The sequence below is a fragment of the Entelurus aequoreus genome, linkage group LG27 (genome assembly GCF_033978785.1).
Source record: "Entelurus aequoreus isolate RoL-2023_Sb linkage group LG27, RoL_Eaeq_v1.1, whole genome shotgun sequence".
Classification (NCBI taxonomy): domain Eukaryota; kingdom Metazoa; phylum Chordata; class Actinopteri; order Syngnathiformes; family Syngnathidae; genus Entelurus; species Entelurus aequoreus.
The window spans coordinates 27,268,029-27,288,028 of record NC_084757.1 but is presented as its reverse complement, the minus strand read 5'-3'; the positions used below and the strand labels follow the sequence as shown (position 1 = coordinate 27,288,028).

At 39.2% G+C, this 20,000-nt stretch overlaps 1 protein-coding gene across 4 annotated transcripts in view; it reads left to right on the top strand.

The window, feature by feature from the left end:
- LOC133644566 (single-stranded DNA-binding protein 3-like) overlaps window positions 1–19,160 on the top strand; it is a 33,627-nt gene extending 14,467 nt beyond the window's left edge. Inside the window, exons 5-19 of one of the 4 annotated variants that reach the window (XM_062039144.1) lie at window positions 1,164–1,253; window positions 2,308–2,382; window positions 2,559–2,621; window positions 3,666–3,729; window positions 5,936–6,009; window positions 6,074–6,138; window positions 6,218–6,266; window positions 6,614–6,649; window positions 6,730–6,781; window positions 6,879–6,943; window positions 9,570–9,648; window positions 9,723–9,751; window positions 9,834–9,935; window positions 10,224–10,264; window positions 17,984–19,160. In XM_062039144.1, coding sequence (XP_061895128.1) covers window positions 1,164–1,253; window positions 2,308–2,382; window positions 2,559–2,621; window positions 3,666–3,729; window positions 5,936–6,009; window positions 6,074–6,138; window positions 6,218–6,266; window positions 6,614–6,649; window positions 6,730–6,781; window positions 6,879–6,943; window positions 9,570–9,648; window positions 9,723–9,751; window positions 9,834–9,935; window positions 10,224–10,264; window positions 17,984–17,999 — 900 coding nt within the window. In that variant the 3' untranslated portion in view covers window positions 18,000–19,160. The remainder of the gene's footprint in view (window positions 1–1,163; window positions 1,254–2,307; window positions 2,383–2,558; window positions 2,622–3,665; window positions 3,730–5,935; window positions 6,010–6,073; window positions 6,139–6,217; window positions 6,267–6,613; window positions 6,650–6,729; window positions 6,782–6,878; window positions 6,944–9,569; window positions 9,649–9,722; window positions 9,752–9,833; window positions 9,936–10,223; window positions 10,265–17,983) is intronic. The other 3 variants (XM_062039146.1, XM_062039145.1, XM_062039147.1) reach the window with 3 other exon arrangements.
- Window positions 19,161–20,000: the final 840 nt, after the last annotated feature.

The window sequence follows — 20,000 nt, the reverse complement described above, 5'->3', positions numbered from 1 at the left end:
AAGATAGGCACCAGCACCCCCTGCGACCACCAAAATGGATGGATGGATGGTGTAATGGTACACACTTCTGCCTTTCATGGCAGAGGGCTTTGAATAATAGTAAGCTAAATAAAAATATAAAATAACTAACACAATGGTTCTCAGCATTCTGTTTTTGCCGTGTAAACAACATATGCTTGTAGTGGCTTATATTAGGACATTGCTTGAGTTCTTAACCCATCTGTAATTTTAGTCCACATATTTACACACATACCGTACTTGAAAGTTGTTGGTTGGGTTATTCAGCAGGATTTTTACAAAACACAAGCAGAAACGTTGCGGCATGTTGTCAAAGTCCACCTGCCTCGAGACCAAGTAGACAAACCGAAAATAGCTTGTGCGTCAGTTGGCATACAATTTACAGTGTGTATTATCACGATCTGTAGGAACCAAATTGAAACGTATCAGCTAATAGAATAAATCAGATGCACATGTTTCGATTTGTGTATAACCTTGGTAGAGGTCTACAGTCTACTAAGTGCAATTGGGAATAGGAATTTTGGAGCTTTTATGGTAGGAAATGAAGCTCCCTCACAGTTTTATACGTGGAACAATGTCAGAATGGATTATACGTGTCTAACTTGTGTATGTTTTCCTTTCTGGCCACCCATGTCAGGGGTCTTTAACAAGTAGCTCATGAACTACCACCTGCCACCTGATTTTGAGTAGCTCACCAAAAGGTCAAATAATATTTCCCTAAACCTTTAGTATTCCTACACGGAACCGGTTCAATTTAGACACAATGCCTATTTTTAATGTCACAAAACAACATAAAGTCTGAGTTGAGATCGGTTTGATAAAGTACCATTTAAATGTCATACAAATATAAAACACATATTGCGCACCCTTTTTCTTTCTTCTTGTCAAAGTAGTTGTGAGTTTAAGATTATTGGTTTACTGTATGTATGTTGTGCAGATTGACAATGCTAGTGGCCAATATGAGCAATATACTGGATTCAGCTCTGCTTATTTCTAACCATATGGGACCAATTACAGTGCAACCTAATAAAACTGTACTCACATTCTCTCAAAAAAAGTGTGCCATTTCCTCATTGGTTGCAGTCCGAGCCTTGCGTGAGACAGTCTGATACGTTTTCTTTAAAAACTATTCTTATGTTACTCAGAGTGCGGCAGCAGCCCCCAGCCCTGTAATGGGAGGGATGCCCCCTGGTGACGGTATGCCGGGAGGACCGATGCCGCCTGGATTTTTCCAGGTGAGTTCAGCGCCACACTTACATCACTTTACATTACACGTGGTGGTACTGTGAACCCCCCCAACATTCAGCGCACCACTTTTTAATTGCAAGTTAAACATCCATTGAGTCATTTCCTGCAGCTTCAGTTTTTAGTGCTACTATTGATTTTTGAACATTGTGATACACCTGTCCACATTTAAGTACACCCACATAATTTACAAATCATTATGCAGAGAGCTGTTGCATACATTTCCATTACCATATTTCGCTAAATGAAAACACTTTTCATGAAGCGTGTGTGAGATGTGAAAGAGTACCTAATATTGCTCATCTCCTTCACTCAGATGAGTGAACCTCTAGTAAGCATCATAGATGTTTAGTATGGCCAGGTCCATCCAGTGCTGTAAACAAGCAAGGTGTGGTCTGGCCATTTCCCCTAATGGAGAAATCGAAGCGTGCTGCACCTACTGTTAATCAATGCAAATCATGATGCTCAGCTCTTGTCAGGCAACTGTGGAACTAAGAGGTAGCTTTAAGATCCCAACCAAAGTGTTAACTTAATGACCAGGAAGCTGTGGCTCATTATGTGTGTTCATGTAAATTCCGCGAAAAAACATTTTGACATGGATGTAAGCACATTGCAGATTCCAATGGAGGAGTCTCAATTAGACCCCTCGCTCTCTTTTGGATCAGCAGAATTAGCTCAAAAGTGTGCGCGCTGCCGCTAAGTGTTGTTATAAAGCTAATTGCACATAGCTTAATTGATGCTGTTATTTTGGGGGGAAATTAGCGCTGATAACATGCTGCATGCAGCAGGATTCTTAATGTCTTGATTGACAGGTGGGAGAGAGCCCACATCCTCTCCATGCCTCGTCTCTCATTCAAGGCCAAGTCCTCGTGCGCTTGCTCCTCTCTGCTCGGCTTTCTTTACCGCCGTTTTGTACACGAAACCGAGCTTGTTTTGTTTTGCACCTCTCGCTCTCTAACTGTCCTCTGCCCTGCAGTAACCCTGCTTATCTGTCTCTGTCTTTGCCCCATTTTCTCCCTGCCGTCATTTTGTGCAATGCCACAGGGTCCTCCTGGTCCCCAGGGCTCTCCTCACCCTCAGCCTCCTCCCCCTAACAATATGATGGGACCACACAGTCAGGTAACTCTCCCTTTCCCACGTTGGCCCTCTTTTTCTCTGTTGTTGCTGTCTACAGTCGAACACTGCTTACGACTTCATGCTTTGCTTTGTATCTCAGTCTAATGCTCTATGCTACCTTACAGAAGGAAAATTCACTTTTTAAATAGAAATCTCACACAGATTTTTTTCTGTCCTAGTCCTTCATGTCACCTCGCTTTGCCGGTGGCCCTAGAGGTCCCCCCATAAGGATGGTAAACCAGGTAAAGCATACACACACATTCATGGAAGCAAACAGAACACTCAGTTTATCAAAACCTTTGTACCCCGGTCCAATTTTGTAGTTTAAATGATTTTATTTTTATTTTTTGATTCGATGTCTTCTCACTGAAAATGTATTTTTGTGCTGTCTAAGAACGACACATGTACGGTCCGTAATATCATCAAAAGGTTCAGAAAATCTGGAGAAATCACTACACGTAAGCGATGATATTGCGGACCTTGGATCCCTCAGACGGGACTACATCAAAAAGCGACATCAGTGTGTAAAGGATATCACCACATGGGGCTCAGAAACACTTCAGAAAACCACTGTCAGTAACTACAGTTGGTCGCTTGCACGTAACTGTAAGTGCAAGTTAAAACTTTACTCTGCAAAGCGAAAGCCATTTATCAACAACACCCAGAAAGATGAACTGATGCAAAGTGGAAAACTGTTCTGTGGGCTGATGAGTCCACATTTCAAATTGTTTTTGGAAACTGTGGACGCCGTGTCCTCCGGAACAAAGAGGAAAAGAACCATCCGGATTGGTATAGGACAAATTTTAAGGATTAACCAAAATATTCATTTGAATTAATTATGATTTTTAAAAAAAATGTTTATGCTCCCTTTTAAGCATTTATAAAGGCGCTAATATTGAAAGTCCCCCTGGCTCTCAGGGCCCCCCCTAACACCTCACCATGTATTTATCATTGTCTATACTGCTTATCCTCTTTAGGGTCTAGACTGGGCGCTGACGCCATAATTTTTCTGTATTTTTCTCAAGCTAACACACCTTCCCTATAATTCTATGGTGTTTACCACTATAATAAATGCCGATCTAGAGCATTCTTATCAAGTATATATTTATATATATATAAATACTGAATACTTGTTGACAAAAGTATAAATACTTTTGAGCAAGAATCCTTCTTTTGACACTTTCCCGTCATTTCTACCTGAAAATGTCATTATTGTATGAATCATTTTGGGCTCGACTGTGTTTTTGAAAGGTCTAATTATTGATATTGATATTTTCTCCTCGCAGTCCCCAGTTGGAGGACCAGGCCCTCATCCCATGTTGCCTAATATGGACCCCACACGACCGCAAGGTACGAATCGCCATTGTTTCATCCCTAAACAGTGCAGCATTATATATTCTCACATAGTGCCTGCATACATTTTTTTTTACTGAACTAGAAATAGCTACTTGGAACACAAAAGTGAATACGCATGGCATTGCGGCATGAGCACACAGGCAACTTGAGTGCTACGTGTCTACATATTAGGGCTGTCTTGGAATAGATGAAAACTTGACAATTCGATTCGGAGGAGTCTGATTCGACTTATCAACCTTGCAGTCGAATCGTCTGACATTAAAACTCCCTGAGAGGGAGGCCAGAAAGTACCCGCTGAAGCTCCCTGTATACAGCAGTCGTTTTGGGAAGAGAGATTGATTGTGTGCATCATTTCCTCTTTAAATACTGTATTAGTAAAATATTATTGTGTGAAAAAAAAAGCTTTTAGAGAATAAGGAATAACTCTATATACTGTCACTTTCAGCCTTTTCCTCAGAACGGTCGTTGCTTCCTGGTGTGACGTCTTGTGGCTACAGGGTTGTAAAATTTTTGGCGGAAATCTGTTTTTAAACATTTATTTTTGCGTCAAAATATCACTTCCACGTTTTTTGATTAAATATCAATATAAATACGATGTAAAGAAAATGTTGCTATTTTGGTTATTGTCCTAATTTTAACACACAATAATATTTACTAATGGGAGAATGTTTCTGCATGGGAGATGTGATTGAGGCTTGTCAGGGCGCGATGCTGTCAAACACAAAGCTCACCGTGCCTTCAGCCGGCTGAGTCCCGTCGTCAACTTGGGTGGGAGTGTCACCTTGTCTCGGAGGTGTAGCTCTTTTATTTTAGAATTGAATAGAACAGATCTTTATTGTCATTGTACATTGTACAACAAAATTGCAAGCAAACTCATTTAGTGCAAATTCATAATGACAAATAAAAACATAAGAACATTGGTACTAAGATAAATAGATAAAAATAAATACATAAAATACCAAGCACACAGCTCACATTCTTTTGTATGCCTTGTGTTCAGCGACACTATTGCCCTCGGATAGAAAGTGTTCTTGGACCTGTTTGTCCGGCATTTTATCATCCTGTATCTCCTGCCCGAAGGCAGCAGTTCAAAAAGTTTATGTCCGGGGTGAGATGGGTCCCTTATGATGTTTTGAGCCTTTTTGAGGCACCTGGCACTGTACAGTTCATCTAGGGAGGGGAGAGAGCAGCCAGTGATCTTTATGGCAGTTTTTATGACCCTCTGAATTTTACGAATGTAATGATCCACCTGCTGGTTCACATACGGAAACTTTGTTACAGCTTTTACTTCCTCTATTTAGTCAAGTTTGATGTCCTCTTTGTGCTATACTAGAGCCGAGAAGGTCACAAATTGTGGTTTTGCCTTTTTTTTTCAAGATGGTAAAAAGTCTTTGTTTTGTTCACTTTAATGAAAGACTATTTTCATTTTATTGATGTATTGAATTAATTTTGGAATAATCACGTACTGTATATGTGCGAGAGCACATCCATGTGACATTAGTGACACCTAGTGACCAGTCAGTGTACACTACTACATAATATCATCTGTTTATTTCTCTTAAAAAAAACCTTAGGTTCGACTGATCGTCGGCTATGGGCAAAATCTTAACGAACAGATTTGACTGTGAAAATCCTTAGTCAAAGACAGCCCTACTACCTATAACAAAGATCAGTGGTTCAGAAACCTTTTTCACAAAGTACAACCTCACAAAACACTTGGCTTTTCAAGTACCACCATAATGACCAACATTAAAGTACAGTAGCGCAGTTGCCCTAAGTATTCATTAACAAAATGGCAGGTGATTTATTTAACAAGTATATTTAATACTTTTGACTGTTGTAACATTACACACAGTTTGAACAGTTACACTGTGTTTGAATACAGGAAAATAAAACACTGGATGAAGTGGTACTTTGGCGTACCACTAGTGGTACACATACCACAGTTTGAAAATCCCTGACATGGATTGTTGTCCAGCACAGGGGGCAGCTTTACAACAGCTGAGTGGCAATCGGTAAAAGTCCACACTTTGATGAATCTGAGGGACCATTTACTGTATGCACCTCGGTATGTGCTGCTGTTTTGGTTAGCATCAGGGTTCAAACTAACCTAGTGATTCATTAAAGATAAGATAAGTTAAGGGTGTTATCAATGAGCTGTTCGCTTCCATCTTCTCATTAACTGTTTCCTTTCATACAGGTCACCCTAACTTGGGGCCCATGCAGAGAATGAGCGGCCCTCGAGGCATGGGGCCAATGGGTCCTGGCCCTCAGGTAGGCCCCTCCCCTCGAAACTGTTACATTTTAAGTTTTTTTTGTAACTATTTTGTTTTTTCAGAGCTTTGGTGGTGGGATGAGGCCCCCACACAACACCATGGGTCCCGGCATGCCAGGAGTGAACATGTGAGCCTTTAATTTAGTCACTCCGTTTTAAACCACAGTGCATCTTCATTCTGAGACTTACACGGCTTTTACCATTCAGGGGACCTGGGACTGGTCGACCATGGCCCAATCCTAACAATGCGAACTCTGTAAGTGCACACACACACACACACTCACACACACACACACACACACACACACACACACACACACACACACACACACACACACACACACACACACACACATTTACACTAAAGACAGGGAAGTGCTGGTTCAGATTGCATTTGGATCTTCTCTCAGAGCGGCAGAAGTCTTAATGTGCTCCAAGGTTGCCATCTTGGGATGCAATTGTGGTATTATGTGTCACGTTTTCCACAGACAGCCTAATGTTGTTAAGATGATGCAATGATGAACGATGACAATTTGAGGTATACAACAGAGTGGTTTGCCTTCCCATCTCTGGTCAGTAATGCTCTTGTGTTTTGGGTTACAGATGCCTTACTCATCGCCATCTCCTGGCGCGTACGGGGTGAGAAGACATCATTTGTCTTTACACAAACATGTTGTAAACAAATAAGGTTTGAAGTAACGTGTTAATGTTTTTTGAAGGGAGCATCTGGAGGAGGACCCCCAGGGACTCCCATCATGCCCAGCCCTGCAGGTCACTACTTCCTGTTCTCCGATTATGCTAATCACTGTCAAGTCCATACATTATCCCGTACCATTTATATGTATGTATGTTTGTTTTATATATACAGACTCCAACAACTCTGGTGACAATTTGTACACCATGATCAACACTGGACCCGGCAACCGAAATAATGTAGGTTCCTCCTTGGCAATGTTTTTATATTAAAGTTAAAGTTAAAGTACCAATGATTGTCACACACACACTAGGTGTGGTGAAATTTGTCCTCTGCATTTGACCCATCCCCTTGATCACCCCCTGGGAGGTGAGGGGAGCAGTGGGCAGCAGCGTAGCCGCGCCCGGGAATCATTTTTGGTGATTTAACCCCCAATTCCAACCCTTGATGCTGAGTGCCAAGCGGGGAGGTAATGGGTCCCATTTTTATAGTCTTTGGTATGACCCGGCCGGAGTTTGAACTCACAACCTACCGATCTCAGGGCGGACACTCTAACCACTAGGCCACTGAGTAGATAATTGTTTTATACTACCAAACATTTAAGGTTGCTCCATACTGGGATTTCAGAACAATTAGAAATAGAAATAATTCACTATAATTGTGCAGACAATGTTTTAGCATTAAATTAAAAGTATTGCAAGTGTAAAAGTATGTGTTAGTATTAAGGTATAAAATCAATAAACCGCCCACGGGATAATGTGAAGGTAATTATCATCACTGTTTTCATCTCGCAAGTGTAAAAAGAAGTTAACCACTGGGACAACTACATAACGCTACATTTGATGAGTGGTTAAATTTACGGTGATGCTGGCGTTGCCATCATAAAACCTGTTAATTGTACAGGCAGCATTTTAGATAACATTCTCAACTGTCATGTCAAGTGTAAAAAGAAGTATCAGATATGCTTTCGTGTAAATTTTGTTCTGTTGTCCCATTATTAATGCCCATTCTCGCAATTACTCCACCTTGATACATTTTGAATATTTAAGATGCTATAAGTGACCGAGTGAATGTTAATATATGCTAAGCGAACTGAGCAAAACATCCACGTTAGCTTTGTGTTATAAGTGGCAAAGGAAATTAGTGTAATATCTAATAACTAGGGCTTTCAAAAATAACGAGTTACCTCATACAAAAATTACAATAATCATGTACATACTCAGATTAATCAAGCACATTTTTTTGCTCCTTTACCTTCTAATCTATTCTAACAATAACATTGCATTTGTGTCCAAATATTGGGGTCTTTTTAAGATTAATAAAACAATTTTAAGTTATTTGAAATTATGCAAGCGAGTAAAACTACTAGTAATTCTTAACCGTAATTAATCCAAATTCAAAGGTGTGATTTATCTGATTTAAAAACCAATAATTGTTTGACAGCAATACTAACATATCTCAATAATAATGCATTCATTTTTTTAACAATCTGTGAAGGGCCAATATAAAGAGCTACTGACCAAAATTGGCCCCTGGGTCCACACTTTGGACATCCATGGTTTTGAAGCATCCACATCTGCCGGCAGACTCACGTCCATATTTCCACAAACCCTATGATTTGATGCTTTGGCATTTGTTTAATTACCAGTATCAAACATTGTAACTAGGGATGTCCGATAAATGCTTTAAAATGTAATATCGGAAATTATCGGTATCGGTTTCAAAACTATCGGTATAGGTTTCAAAAAGTAAAATTTATGACTTTTTAAAACGCCGCTGTGTACACGGACGTAGGGAGAAGTACAGAGCGCCAATAAACCTTAAAGGCACTGCCTTTGCTTGCCGGCCCAATCACATAATATCTATGACTTTACACACACACACACACACACACACACACACACACACACACACACACACACACACACACACACACACACACACACACACACACACACACACACACACACACACACACAAGTGAATGCAAAGCATACTTGGTCAACAGCCATACAGGTCACACTGAGGGTGGCCGTATAAACAACTTTAACACGGTTACAAATATGTGCCACACTGTGAACCCACACCAAACAAGAATGAAAAACACATTTCGGGAGAACATCCGCACCGTAACACAACATAAACACAACAGAACAAATACCCAGAACCCCTTGCAGCACTAACTCTTCTGGGACGCTACAATATACACCCCCGCTACTCCCTTACCCCCACCGCCCCACCTAAACCCCGCCCACCTCAACCTCCTCATGCTCTCTCAGGGAGAGCATGTCCCAAATTCCAAGCTGCTGTTTTGAGGCATGTTAAAAAAAAGAATGCACTTTGTGACTTCAATAATAAATATGGCAGTGCCATGTTGCCATTTTTTTCCATAACTTGAGTTGATTTATTTTGGAAAACCTTGTTACATTGTTTAATGTATCCAGCGGGGCATCACAACAAAATTAGGCATAATAATGTGTTAATTCCACGACTGTATATATCGGTATCGGTTGATATCGGTATCGGTAATTAAGAGTTGGACAATATCGGACATCGGCAAAAAAGCCATTATCGGACATCTCTAATCGTAACAATTATAAATCAGAAAAGACGAAAATCATCATTAAGTGGCTTTTGAAGTTAATTATTACGCTGTAATTTGATGACCGTTCTCTGCGTTGATTGTTTTTTTGTTTTTTTAACATTCGACACTTCTCTCAAATCTAAAAAAAAAAGTTAGCCGTACTATAAAACAAAAAAAATGAAATCATAAAACCTGGTGTCCTTCCTTCCTGTCAAATGTGTTTTGCACTCAAATGCCTTAAAGCGAAGACCTAACTACACGCTCTCTTGCTTCCGTTTTAGTTCCCCATGGGTCCTGGCTCTGATGGACCCCTGGGAGCCATGGCTGGGATGGAACCGCATCACATGAACGGGTCACTAGGTAAAACGGCTCCTGTTGTAATACACAAGACTGTTTTTGTTCATTCCTCATCTTAATGGTCTTGGTTGTTTTAGGCTCTGGCGACATGGACGGCATGAACAAGGTAAACCTTACTCGAAACATGCATGTGACCATATATAGTCTCTCTACGTGTCTAGTCCAAGCATTTTTTTTTTGTCTCACAGAATTCTCCAAACAATTTAAGTGGCATTAGCAATCCTCCCGGGACCCCAAGAGATGATGGAGAGCTGAGTGGGAACTTCCTCCACTCCTTTCAGAGCGAGAACGTAGGTCCTCCCTTTTTGTCGTCATTTGATGAACTTTAGTAAACATAGCATGAGGACATCCTCGAGAGTCTGCTGGTTTTGGGTTTTGATGGAGGTGGGGGGGGGGGCAATGTTAGTATATATTGTATAATTTTGTGAAAAAAATCCACGAGCTATGCTGTTTTGATAACCTTATTACACAGCAGCCATTGTGACATAAGTATAGTAATAGTAAAACTGTGAATTGTAAGTTGGATGCAGTTAGCAGACAAAACACAAACAAAACTGGTTTTTCACCAAACTTTGCAGGGAGGTGGCTCATGGGTCAAGGAAGAACCGATTTCTTATTGGTGAGGATCTGGATAAAGATGCCGTTACAGGAATTGATTTTTCACTGTTGGCGCTTTTCCGCTGCGCAGTAACAGCTCGGCTCAGCTTTACTCGTCGGGGACGGTATTGTTTTTGTTATTTTTTTGGGTTCTTTGTTGTGGTTGGGTTTTTTTTTTACTTTTAAAACTATACTGTGTGAAACTAAAAAACAAAAAAACAAGCCGCATTGAATGCATCAATATGCTAACAAACACCAACAACAATGGAGGAAAACGGAGGTCTCGATGTTGGTAAGAAGACCAGTTTTATTCAAGAGGAGACTTGAGGGCCGCTGCAGCCAAGTGGAGACTGTGGGGTATAATACTGCCGCAACAGGGTAAGCTAACGTTAGCATGTGTGTTTATTGTTGTTATTTCTTTGTGTGTATCTTCAAATGTTACAATGACTGCTGCACCAGTGAGCGACCAGCAGTGGTTTACATCACTTGTATGGTATCAGCTCTATTAACTAGCAATAGTACCCGGTTGTACCTTTTTATCGGTCAATAGCTGGGTTGCATACAATGTTCCCTCTAAGGTGCGCGCCTGTGCAATTGCGCACTGCTCAAGCGTCCTCTGCGCATGGCAAATCTATGCCACGCACAAAATCAAATAACAAAATAAGCGCATAACAATTTTCGACACGACACGGACACGACAGAGAAAACAGTTTTCGTAATCATTGTTCAAATATTGTAACGTCTGTCGAGACGCTTTGAGGACATGAATTCCATCCATCACTTTACTGGGCAAAACTCTTTATTGTCAGCCATAAACACATCACCAAAACATTAGTAAAAAAAATTATATCTAGCAAAACTGGTCATTTTCTGCAGTACAAACCAGACCAAAAGCAACTTTGTTATATCAACAGCAGCCGCTCGCTCTTTCTCACTTGCGCCAACACATGCACATATGGCACTTAGCCAGTGATGCGTTTACAGCCACACAAAAAGTCGGACAACTCCAACACCACACATAAAGTGTCATTCCAGGTCGTTACTCTATGATTTACCAATCAAATGTGTGCTTATTCTAGAGTCATTTATTAGGAATCTTAATTTATAAATATTAATCATGAAATTCTGTTAGTATATTAAATAAATACTAATAAAAATATATTTTTTACAAACAGGAAGTTGCAGGAATGTACACATGATCCCCTGTTTACATCTCATTGTGCAACATGTGAATGTTTTAATGGGAACTAAATGCAATGTCTGAAAGGGGTACAAATTAATTCCAAAGCAGGACCTCCACCCAGACAAACAATACAAGTACACTGTTCATGAAAAACAATATTTTTTGTTATTGTCATTGTAAGTGGGCCTAAACACTTATATTAGAAAACAACCTCATGGAAATGACTGCTGTCATTTGATTCTAATAATAAGAGAATGTAGTCTGTCTATCTGTGTTGGCCCTGTGATGAGGTGGCGACTTGTCCAGGGTGTACCCCGCCTTCCGCTCGAATGCAGCTGAGATAGGCTGCAGCACCCCCCGCGACCCTGAAAGGGACAAGCGGTAGAAAATGGATGGATGGATGGAGATTGAACTTGTTATTTAGTCAGGTTTGGGACAGGTGTGCTGCTGGTGTAGCCACAGTGTGCACGTCTGATGTTGCTCACATGGGCTCCACTGAATGCTCAGGGAGTTTTTGCGTTTGCTCACACACATGAAAAATTAGAGGGAACATTGGTTGCATATAATGTCATATCCGATTTTCTTCTTTGCGGCTTAATTCACACGATAGTCAAGCAGCTTGAGCGTAGCATTAAAACAAGTGAGAGTGAGTGTAGAGTTTGAGCAGAACTCCACACAGAAAATGCCGTATTGCTGTTTTTGGGTGTTCCAGTCGTTCAAATAGAGAGATAGGAAAGAGTTTTAATAGAGCCCGGAAAGAAGTGGCTCATAAAGTTATTAAAGTCAGGGAAAAAAATGGAAGTGCGTAGAAGGAAATGGCTCTTAAAAATATCACTGTCACCATCTTGTGGAATACAATCGGACCATGCTCGTGTCTGCAGTGATCACTTTGTAAAATGTTTGTTTGAACATTTGATTTGTTTGAGAAACTTTCTGTGATGCAATCGAGTTGATTCACTACTACATTAGTAGTGTTTGAGAGCAGAACTAAGCGTGAAGAAAGGACGAGGGGCTGCAATTCTATGTGTTCTTTTGTGGTTACTATGCCTAAATGTAATTAAGGACACCTGGTTGTGCAAATAAACTGACGTCATTTTAAGTCCTAGTAATAAATAATATGATTGTTGGTCCAATCCACCGTAAATTAGATGAATAAATCTCTCGTAGGCTCAACAGCATATACGTACTGAATCTTGATATTACTAGCAAACTTTGCTGATCAACGGACATTTATAGCTAAATAATGACTAAAAACAACTGCAGACATGAATTGTAGACGAGACTAATATTCGTAGCAGGAAATTAACTCTAAACAAACATATCCTTTTTTTCATTAGCGTCACGATTACAGCAGCACGGCATTCGTTATTTCAATCAAATACGTTACTTCGCGATGCACGAATAAGTCCAATTTTGTCTTTCAATCAATCAATCAATGTTTATTTATATAGCCCTAAATCACAAGTGTCTCAAAGGGCTGTACAAGCCACAACGACATCCTCGGTACAGAGCCCACATACGGGCAAGGAAAACTCACCCCAGTGGGACGTCAATGTGAATGACTATGAGAAACCTTGGAGAGGACCGCATTTGTGGGTAACCCCCCCCCTCTAGGGGTTTCACAGATTAATGTTTAATTTGTGGACCCCTCCCGATGTAAAGACATGATTTGCCTCTAATCTTTTCTTCCCTAAATCCACGTGAGTGTCAAATGAAGTGAGGTCGTAGCCAGCGGTAACCTCTTAACGATGAATGTTTTTTTTATAATGTGTGTGTTAAAAGTGTCAAAATCCACTCCATTCCATTTGAAATATTTCTCTCATGATAGCTTATATATTAGCCTCTAAACCTTTCAAAATATGCACTTATCCGGTAAATAAACAGTAGCCTAATAGGACTCTAGATTATCGCCGGAAGTGCCCGGATGTGCCTCTAGGTTACGTGATTGCAGCCCAGTTATAGAAAACTATCAGTAGTGAGGAAAGCCATGTACAGTCAAGTGCAGTGGAAAAACTACCCCACTAAATAGTGACACTCTCGACACTATTTAGACACTTGTTTTGCCATTTGGACAATAATGTGAGTTCATGGATAGTAAATCTATACTGCTGTACAATTTGTACACTAAATACTCTAACGTACAGTAGTACCTCAACTTACAAGCTTAATTGGTTCTGTGACACAGCTCTTAACTCAAAACACTTGCATCTCCAATCTCCAAAGTCTCCCACTGATATGAATTGAAATCAATTTAATTGGTGCTTGTCCAACCAAACAATGTCACAACTTTAACATGTAACTTTTATTTTAGAAAGAAAAAAATAACTTTTTGATAGCAATATTCAGGGTGTCCGCAGGGGCTTAGAAAGTCTTTCAACAATTTGAGTTGAAGCCCTTAAAAATGTCTTAAAATTATCCTAAGACTTAGACTTCCTTTTTATTGTCATTCAAATTTGAACTTTACAGTACAGATAAGAACAAAACTTTGTTGCATTAGCTCGTTGTAGTGCAGGATAAAAGAGCAATAAGGTGCAGATATAAATAAATAGATTACTGTACAGATAAATATATTGTACTTTTGCATATGCATCCACGTCTATGGATGTATGTTATATTGTCTTTATATTCCAGCCAGTTAATCCATTTTTGAGGGGATTATTATGATGCATTCAAGAGTCTTACGGCCCGAAGCCTAAAATCAGCACATTGCACATTTTGCAAAAAAACTGTTCTTTGGCAAATAAAAAAATGGCTGTTTAGATTTTTGCTAATATTTTTTTCATTTAGTTTACAATAGAGATGGTTCTGTTTTATTTAGTTAGTTTAACCGTTTTGTTTTCCGATGTGAAAGAGCAGTGAATGATTTATAATTTATTCTGGCCCTCCGATTTTCTTTGATGTCTTTGTCTCCTTTGTCCGTATATATAGGAAATGGGCCTAAATTATATTCATTATGGTCTTAAAAAGTCTGAAATTTGACTTGCTATTTTTACGGTGTAAATGGAAAAACGACACCACCGTTTTTTTAACGGGAAAATTCTGGTTACTGAGCTGCCAGTATTTTTTTTAACCGTAAAATCTATTATTCTTGCAGTGTACAAATTGGAAGGATAATTTTCTTTGAAGTCATAAGACTTAGACTTCCTTTTTATTGTCAATCAAATTTGAACTTTTTAGTACAGATAAGAACGAAATGTCGTTGCATTAGCTCATGGTAGTGCAGGATAAAAAAATCAATAAGGTGCAGATATAAACAAATAGATTACTTTACAGATAAATATATTGCACTTTTGCATATGCATCCACGTTTATAGATGTATGTTATATTGTCTTTATATTCCAGCCAGTTAATCCATTTTTGGGGGGAATTGAGGGGATTATTATGAGAGTTCAAGAGTTTTACGGCCTGAGGGAAGAAGCTGTTACTGAACCTGGAGGTTCTGCTACGGAGGCTGCGGAACCTCTGTAGTAAGTCAAGCAGATATTTAAGTACTTATATTTAAATATCTAAATATTTTTATCGCAACAAAACATGTTTGAAAGTGTGATAGTAAAATAGTCGTTTCAATTATAGATATTAAGGTTGAAAAGATATTCAATTGCATGCAGTACATGTATTTTTTTCTGTCAAAATGGAAAGAACGAATACATTTATAAAGAAAGATGAAGTACTTTATTGGCTGAATAAAATGATGTAATGGACCAGATCTGACCTGGCATGGAGTTTGACACCTGTGGTATAAAACAATGTATTTGTAAAATGTATAACCTATGTCATGTTATACAGTAATCCCTTGTTTATCATACATACCTGCACAATATAAGATTAGAATACATATACAGTCGTCCCTTGTTTATTGCTGTTAACTGGACATGACCGCCATAAATAAATTCCCGCGAAGTAGGAATCAAATACTACCTTCTAAATACGCAAAGTGTGGCTAAGTGAGCAGCAGAGAGAGACAGAGCGAGTGCAAATATCTAAAAAAAAAACCCGACAAAAATGCTAAATATAAAAATGTCAATGAAACAACAAAAAATACTTTCATTGCCGTCAGATATTTGTGAAAAATGATATCAGTAGAGCTGTGAGTGGGAGGGGCAACGTGTGCCTCAGGAAGCAACAGAGAGAGAGCACAAAATATCATGAAGTATAAATACCAAAATGTTAATGAAACAACAAACATTACTTTCATTGCCGCCAGATATTTGTGAAAAGTAGAGCTGTGAGGGGGAGGGGCAACGTGTGCCTTAGTAAGCAACAGAGAGAGAGAAAAGCAACAATGTAACAAAAATTATAAAAACAAAAATATCTATAAACAAAAATACTTTCATTGCCGTCAGATAATTTTGAATGAATTCAGTAGAGCTGTGAGGGGGAGGGGCAACGTGTGCCTTAGTAAGCAACAGAGAGAGAGAAAAGCAACAATGTAACAAAAATTATAAAAACAAAAATATCTATAAACAACAAAAATACTTTCATTGCCGTCAGATAATTTTGAATGAATTCAGTAGAGCTGTGAGGGGGAGGGGCAACGTGTGCCTCAGTCAGCAACAGAGAGAGAGAGAGAGCGCAAAATATCAAAAAGCAACGATGTAACAAAAATTATAAATACAAAAATATTATTAAAACAATGGAAATTACTTTCTTTGTCGTCAGATATTTGTGAAAAATTAAATCAGTAGAGCGGTGGGGGGGGGGGGGGAACGTGTGCCTGAGTGAGCTGCAGAGAGAGAGTGCAAAATATCAAAAAGCAACAATGTAACAAAAATTATAAATACAAAAATATTATTAAAACAACGGAAATTACTTTCTTTGCCGGCAGATATTTGTGAAAAATTAAGTCAGTAGAGCGGTGAGGGGGAGGGGCAACGTGTGCCTGAGTGAGCTGCAGAGAAAGAGAGTGCAAAATATCCAAAAGCAACAATGGAACAAAAAAGTATAAACACAAAATTGTCAATAAAACAAAAAAATTCCTGTCAGATATTTGTGAAAAATGATATTAGTAGAGCTGTGAGGGGGAGGGGCAACGTGTGCCTCAGTTAGCAACAGAGAGAGAGAGCGCAAAATATCAAAAAGCAACGATGGAACAAAAATTATAAATACAAAATTGTCAATAAAATTTAAAAATTCCTGTCAGATATTTGTGAAAAATTAAGTCAGTAGAGTCGTGGGGGGGAGGGCCAACGTGTGCCTCAATCAGCAACCGAGAGAGAGAGCGCAAAATATCAAAAAGAAACAATGGAACAAAAAGTATAAATACAAAATTGTCAATAAAACAAAAAAAATACTTTCATTGCTGTCAGATATTTGTGAAAAAAGTAGAGCTGTGAGGGCGAGGGGCAAGGTGTGCCTGAGTGAGCTGCAGAGAGAGAGAGCGCATAATATCAAAAAGCAACAATGTAACAAAGAGTATAAATACAAAAATATTATTAAAACAATGAAAATTCACTGCTGTCAGATATTTGTGAAAAATTATGTCAGAGCGGTGAGGGGGAGGGGCAACGTGTGCCTCAGTCAGCAACAGAGAGAGAGAGCGCAAAATATCAAAAAGCAACAATGGAACAAAAACTATAAATACAAAATTGTAAATAAAACAAAAAAATGACTGTCAGATATTTGTGAAAAATGATGTCAGTAGAGCTGGGAGGGGGAGGGGCAACGTGTTCCTCAGTCAGCAACCGAGAGAAAGAGCGCAAAATATCAAAAAGCAACAATGGAACAAAAAGTATAAATACAAAAATATTATTAAAACAATGAAAATTCACTCCTGTCAGATATTTGTGAACAATGATGTCAGTAGAGCTGTGAGGGGGAGGGGCAACGTGTGCCTCAGTCAGCAACAGAGAGAAAGAGTGCAAAATATCAAAAAACAACAATATAACAAAAATTATAAATACAAAAATAATATTAAAACTAGGGCTGCAACTAACGATTAATTTGATAATCGATTAATCTGTTGATCATTACTTCGATTAATCGATTAATAATCGGATAAAAGAGACAAACTACAATTCTATCCTTTCCAGTATTTTATTGGGAAAAAAACAGCATACTGGCACCATGCTTATTTTGATTATTGTTTCTCAGTTGTTTGTACATGTTGCAGTTTATAAATAAAGGTTTATAAAAAATTTAAAAAATTAATAATAATAAAAATTGCCTATGCGCATAGCATAGATCCAACGAATCGATGACTAAATTAATCGCAAACTATTTTTATAATCGATTTAATCGATTAGTTGTTGCAGCCCTAATAAAACAATGAAAATGACTTTCACTGCCGTCAGATATTTGTGAAAAATAAAGCCAGTAGAGGTGTGAGGGGGAGGGGCAACGTGTGCTGTTTGCACTGACAGACCAGGAGAGATGCAGTGCTTGCATAAATTCAGTGAGAAAACGATGTATGGACGAGAAACTGCAAGAAAAGTATCGATCCCATCAAAGTATCCGTCCGATACCAATAGAAGAAAAAGAACACACCCAATGTTTTGTGCTTGTACTATTCATTGAAGTGCATCTCTAACTCCTCTTCCTCCCTCCTTCGTCCTCTGCAGTACTCTCCAACCATGACCATGAGTGTGTGACGTCCTCCTCCTCCTCCTCCTCCTCCTCCTCCCTCCACCCAGCCTCATTTGCCATCATTCCAAGGATTCGAACTCCCTCTCAGCCAAATGCATCAGCAAAGAATCAGGGATCCACACCTTTAAAACAAAAAGTGAAGGACAATTTTCTCCATATATGTCAGCAACCAGCTACTGAATCCTCCCCCTATTAGTCCTCCCGTCTTTTACAGCAAACAATTGTTTACCTCTCGTACTTTTTATTATGAATTATCGCTTGGTGCAGGAAGTGTCTCCCCGCTTTCAAACACTGGAGAGTGTACATAGACACGTACAGTACATCGTGAGCCTTTTTTTATTTTCTACTACCGCTTCTCGCCACGACACGCTCGCCGCCCGCCTTTACGGATAGACGCCAGCCATGTTCGTCCCCCCGCTTTGCGTCCCATTACGGTCAGTCCGCAAACGAGAGAATAATGTCACACACTGACCCAACATTGCAATATTTTGTTCTATTTAATGATATTTTGTCCCCCCAAGTATGTCCAAGTGATCCCATTCAGGCCAATGCATGGATGGCGAGTACAAACATACTACCTACAATAGTGCTGCTTGAAAACATCCTAACTGTCGTCGCCACATTGCTGCATTTATGACGCCCTTTTTAAACCCCTCCTCCCCGCACATTTTTATGTCCCGGTCATTTTTTTGATACGATCTTTGACTACGTATATCCAAGGCCCCAGTTCTCCAGAGTTTAGTCCAAGCGCTCCCAACGGATTTTAGTCGGCATCTTTATTCAACTTAGCAGCAGTCTTGTAAATGTGATGAGGATTTTTTTTAAATTTTTTTTTTGGTTTATCGTTCCTCCTGTGAACATTATACATGTCTGTTCTACGTTGCCTTTTATTTGCTTATATTTTTTTATTTCAAAATTGAGGAAAGATTGCTTGTTAATATAATTTTACAATAACTTATCTGCCTGCGTCTGTTTTTATTTGTAATTTAGTTGTTTTTTTTTCCACTCGCGCTGCAGGCACTCTTGGTATTTATTAGACAAATAACAGACAGTATCGTTCAACTGAGGCATGGAATAAAATAAAAATGGTGTTTTAATACGAAACATTACAATGATTGGTCTTCAGTTTTCATAAAGTGTGTTTTGTTTATAAAATGTAGTTAAAATCAATTTTACTACCCCTTATTAAAGTTAAAGTACCACTGATAGTCACACACACACTAGGTGTGGTGAAATGACCCTCTGCATTTGACCCATCCCCTTGTTCCACCCCCTGGGAGGTGAGGGGAGCAGTGAGCAGCACCGGTGGCCGCGCTCCGGAATCATTTTGGTGATTTAACCCCCAATTCCAACCCTTGATGCTGAGGTAATGGGTCCCATTTTCATAGTCTTTGGTACGACTCGGCCGGGGTTTAAACTCACAACCTACCGATCTCAGGGCGGACAGCGCAGTCTGCTGAAAATGATGGAAAGCGCCACTCTACGTGGCAACCGACGCTGTGGTCAAAGTTGGAATTGCCACAAAAACACATTTTTAAGATATTCAACATATCTTAGAATGTTTGCTGCCATCTGGCGGCTAAAGTGGATAGTGCGCCCACCCTAATTCGTCACGTTTCATGTGTCAGGTAAACCGCGACAAATGGGGGCGATATGAATACCCTTTCCTACTGTAAATGAAATATTTTCATAACTAGAGCATAACAAACCTGTGTGTTTTGTTTATAAAATGATACCCCTTTTTTTAATGAATATTCTGCTAATCCACCATGATAAATATTGTAATTTACATACCTGCCCAATATAAATTTAGAATACATATACAGTTGTCCCTCATTTATCACTGTTAATTGGTTTCGGACATCCCCGTGATAAATGAATCTCCTCGAAGTAGGAATCATCAATCAATCAATCAAAGTTTATTTATATAGCCCTTAATCACAAGTGTCTCAAAGGGCTGCACAATCATGAATTATACAGTAGGGAAGGGAT